Source organism: Egretta garzetta, unplaced genomic scaffold, assembly GCF_000687185.1.
Source record: "Egretta garzetta isolate BGI_Z169 unplaced genomic scaffold, ASM68718v1 scaffold426, whole genome shotgun sequence".
NCBI classification, from domain to species: Eukaryota; Metazoa; Chordata; class Aves; order Pelecaniformes; family Ardeidae; genus Egretta; species Egretta garzetta.
The window spans coordinates 2,611,748-2,614,870 of record NW_009259977.1 but is presented as its reverse complement, the minus strand read 5'-3'; the positions used below and the strand labels follow the sequence as shown (position 1 = coordinate 2,614,870).

The following is a 3,123-nucleotide window of genomic DNA, read 5'->3' as shown; positions in this document are numbered from 1 at the left end:
CACTGTGCACCATGTCCTCCGTGCACGTCAGGCGCAGGCTGCATAGGTATTCATCTGTCTCTTTGTCCACCACGAGCAAACGTGTCTCTGTCTCCACAGCCTTGATGCGCTGTACAACCTGGAAAGAAGAAGAGCAACTGAGCAGAAACCCAGGGACCTCCCAGCTGTGGCAGGAGCTGGATCCAAGGGCCATCAACTCCCCCATGCTCTCCTGCAGCTTCAAGCTTGCTGCAGGGTGCAAGTTTGCTGCTACTTCCAGCCATCGTTGATGGGGAAGAATGGCAAAGGGCAGCTTTGGGAGCGCCCCAGGATGGAGTGCCCCTCGCCTGCAGCCCTGGGTGATGATGGCAATGGCTCTTTCCACTCCACGGCCCACAACCCAGGTGACAGCCCTGCCCAGACCACCCAGGACCACCTGCTCTGCTCAGAAGCACTCACAGAGGCTGCTCCATTGCCCCCTGAGCATCAGAAACCCTGCTGCCCAGTTTTGTCACTTCAAGGGACAACACAAACTGTCCCACAAAGTCCTGTGCACCCTCATTTCCTTTCTCTGGGGCTTCTTCCTCCCCCCATAACCATGGCAGGGCAGCGAGCCAGGGCGCACAGGGAAGCACTAAGCACCCATGCATGCATTCAGCAGCTGGGCTGCTTTTGCTAGGTGCTCCCCACCGCACCAGTGTACTGGTTCCCCCCCACCCCAGCTGGATTTATGAAGGAAACAACCAGTTCTGCACATTCATCCCCAGTCTGTGCTTGGGGCCGGCAAAGATAAGGGAAGCCAGCACCGGGGGCACAAGATGGGCCCGTCCCTGCAGGGATCCAGCTCCAGGCACCGCTGAATGGGGACCATTGTCCTGCCGCTGCCCAGCTCCTTCGTGAGGATCGGGGACTGGCAGAGACTCTGAAAGGAGCTCGCGGTGTCAGCCTGGCAGGGGGAGCCCGGAGGAGCCGATCCCAGGGAGGGTAAATCATACCAGGGTCGGCTGGGATGGAAACGGGGCAGATACGGGACAAGCACAGGAGCCAGGTAAAGGGAAGCTCCAGACTCTCTGCCAGCAGCCACAGAGGGCTGGCTCTGTGGGGTCACCTCCTCCCCACACAGGCCTTCATCCCGAAGAGGAAGGGTGGTATCGCTCGCAATGCTGCTCGGCAGCCATCCCCAACTGTGGGGTGGCCCTGAAGACCCACAGCCCTGTGACCTCCCCCAGGGCATGCCAGGAAACCCCCGAAGCAGCACTGGGCTTTGCAGGGCTCCTGCTCTGATCTAGGTCACACTGGCCAGCCACACGGCAACCGCCAAGGTTATAAGCGACAAACGAGCCTAATGTGCAAGGAGCATTTATTTACTCCCCTGCAAGCTCCATTCAAGGTCAACAGAGCCGGTATCTGCAAATGAAAAAAACAACCAACAAGAAATTTATAGACTGCAGACAAGGCTGCTTGTCCTGAACCAACTACTCTGCTGCAGGCTGCAGCCTCCGTCTCCATGAGCCACGCCAGGCAGCAGCATGCCCAGGGCTCCCATCCGTAACCGTCCTGAAGGGTGCTATTCCAGCAAGCCCCAGAAAATCCATCTGCTCCCTTTCAGATCTATTTACACATGACATCAGATGGTGCTGCCGATACCAGCGAGGCAGTGCCTGTGCGAGGCCACCTCTCCTGGAGGGGACCCAGGAGCCAGCAGCCAACGTGCTGGCAGGAGATGCAGACGGGCATCGCCTGTGGGGAGTGTGCAGGAGAAGCACACTGGGTCCTGCACAGCAGCATCCCCCGGACCCCTGGGTGAGGGTGCTCCAGGCATTAGGGCAGCACCGTTAACCACTGGCAGGGAGCAGGGTCCTGCAGAGCACAACCAAACACAGAGGGGCTGCAGAAGCAGCTGGCGGAGAGCGATGCTGGGGCTCAGCCCATTGCCAAGCTGCCCAGCAGCGATGGAGCAAGCATTTCCCCAGCCCCGCGAGTGCTGGGGGCTGGGCCAAGATGAAGAGCAGGCACAGAGCAGCTCCTCATCCTCTCCCTGTCCGCGGGGACGAGCAAGAGGGGCTTTCTGCGACAACTCTGCAGGCAGCAGGTTGCTTTGGGGGCAGAGCAGCGGGGTGAAGGCCAAGCAGCAGCCAGGCACACGGCAAGGTCCTGCCTGACGCAGGCAGAGCCCAGCACCCTACCCGTTTCCGAGCCATGGTCACAGCCTCGAGCCCGAAGCTTTTCTGAAGACGACACAGCGTCCCCTGTGCATCTGGCACCTCGGGACCTTCTCAGCACCGGTCCCAGCCACATGATTTCCGCTGCTCCACCCAAACAGACTTTCAACCCTGGCTACACCAGCACTAGCCCAGCAGAGCCGGCCTGGGTCCTTCCACCCTTGCCAAACACCAGCTGCCCAGGAAGGAGACTCACAGTGCCACCGGGAACAGCTCAGTTCATCCCTCCTGCTCCAAAAGAGATGCCTCTGCCCATGCACAGCACTGCCAGCCTCAGCGAGGACCTGGAGGCTTTCCCACACCACCTCCTAACAGCACAGTCAGATCGACTTTGTGTGCTGCACTGGTGCAGAGACACTGAACAAGGAAAAACAGGTCTTATCTGAAAACCACGCATCCCTGGGGAGACCATCATCCCCATCACGACTCCCAGAAACACCACTTTTTGGTGCTGTACAGTGGACCCAAGCTAGGCAGGGGCTGGCCAGCCAGAGCTCAGCCTGCACAGCCACAGGGCTCCAGGACAAGGCACCCACCTGATCCCAGGAGAGGCAGCACCCAGCTCCTACACCCCATGTGCTTCGGGCATGGCTGCTCTGCCCTGCACACCCACTACCCACCCAGGCGAGAAACCAAGGAGCCAGGATGCAATTTTGCATCCAAGACATGAAACACCCCGAGAACACGTTCTGCCATCACTCCTTGGGTAAGGCCAGGAAAAAAAAAGCAGAGAACAAAGACACAAGATGCCGCCAGCTTCAGCTTGAAACACAGTTACACCCAAACAGCAAGGCCTTGTTTGCTGCAGGCTCCGTCCCACCGCAGCTTCAGATGGATGTGGAGAAGCGTTACTTATTCAAGGTTGGGGACCTCAGCAGCACAAGGAAGAGAGACCACGGCGAACCGGCTGCTCTAAACCCCC

General features: G+C 59.2%; 1 protein-coding gene across 1 annotated transcript in view; it reads right to left on the bottom strand.

Annotated features, from left to right (window-relative positions):
* Positions 1–3,123, bottom strand: part of SLC9A3R2 (SLC9A3 regulator 2) — a 53,000-nt gene that overhangs the window by 36,485 nt on the left and 13,392 nt on the right. The window contains 2 exon segments of the mRNA XM_035895949.1: positions 1–4; positions 6–118. The exon segment at positions 1–4 is cut by the window's left edge and continues 129 nt beyond it. Coding sequence (XP_035751842.1) covers positions 1–4; positions 6–118 — 117 coding nt within the window.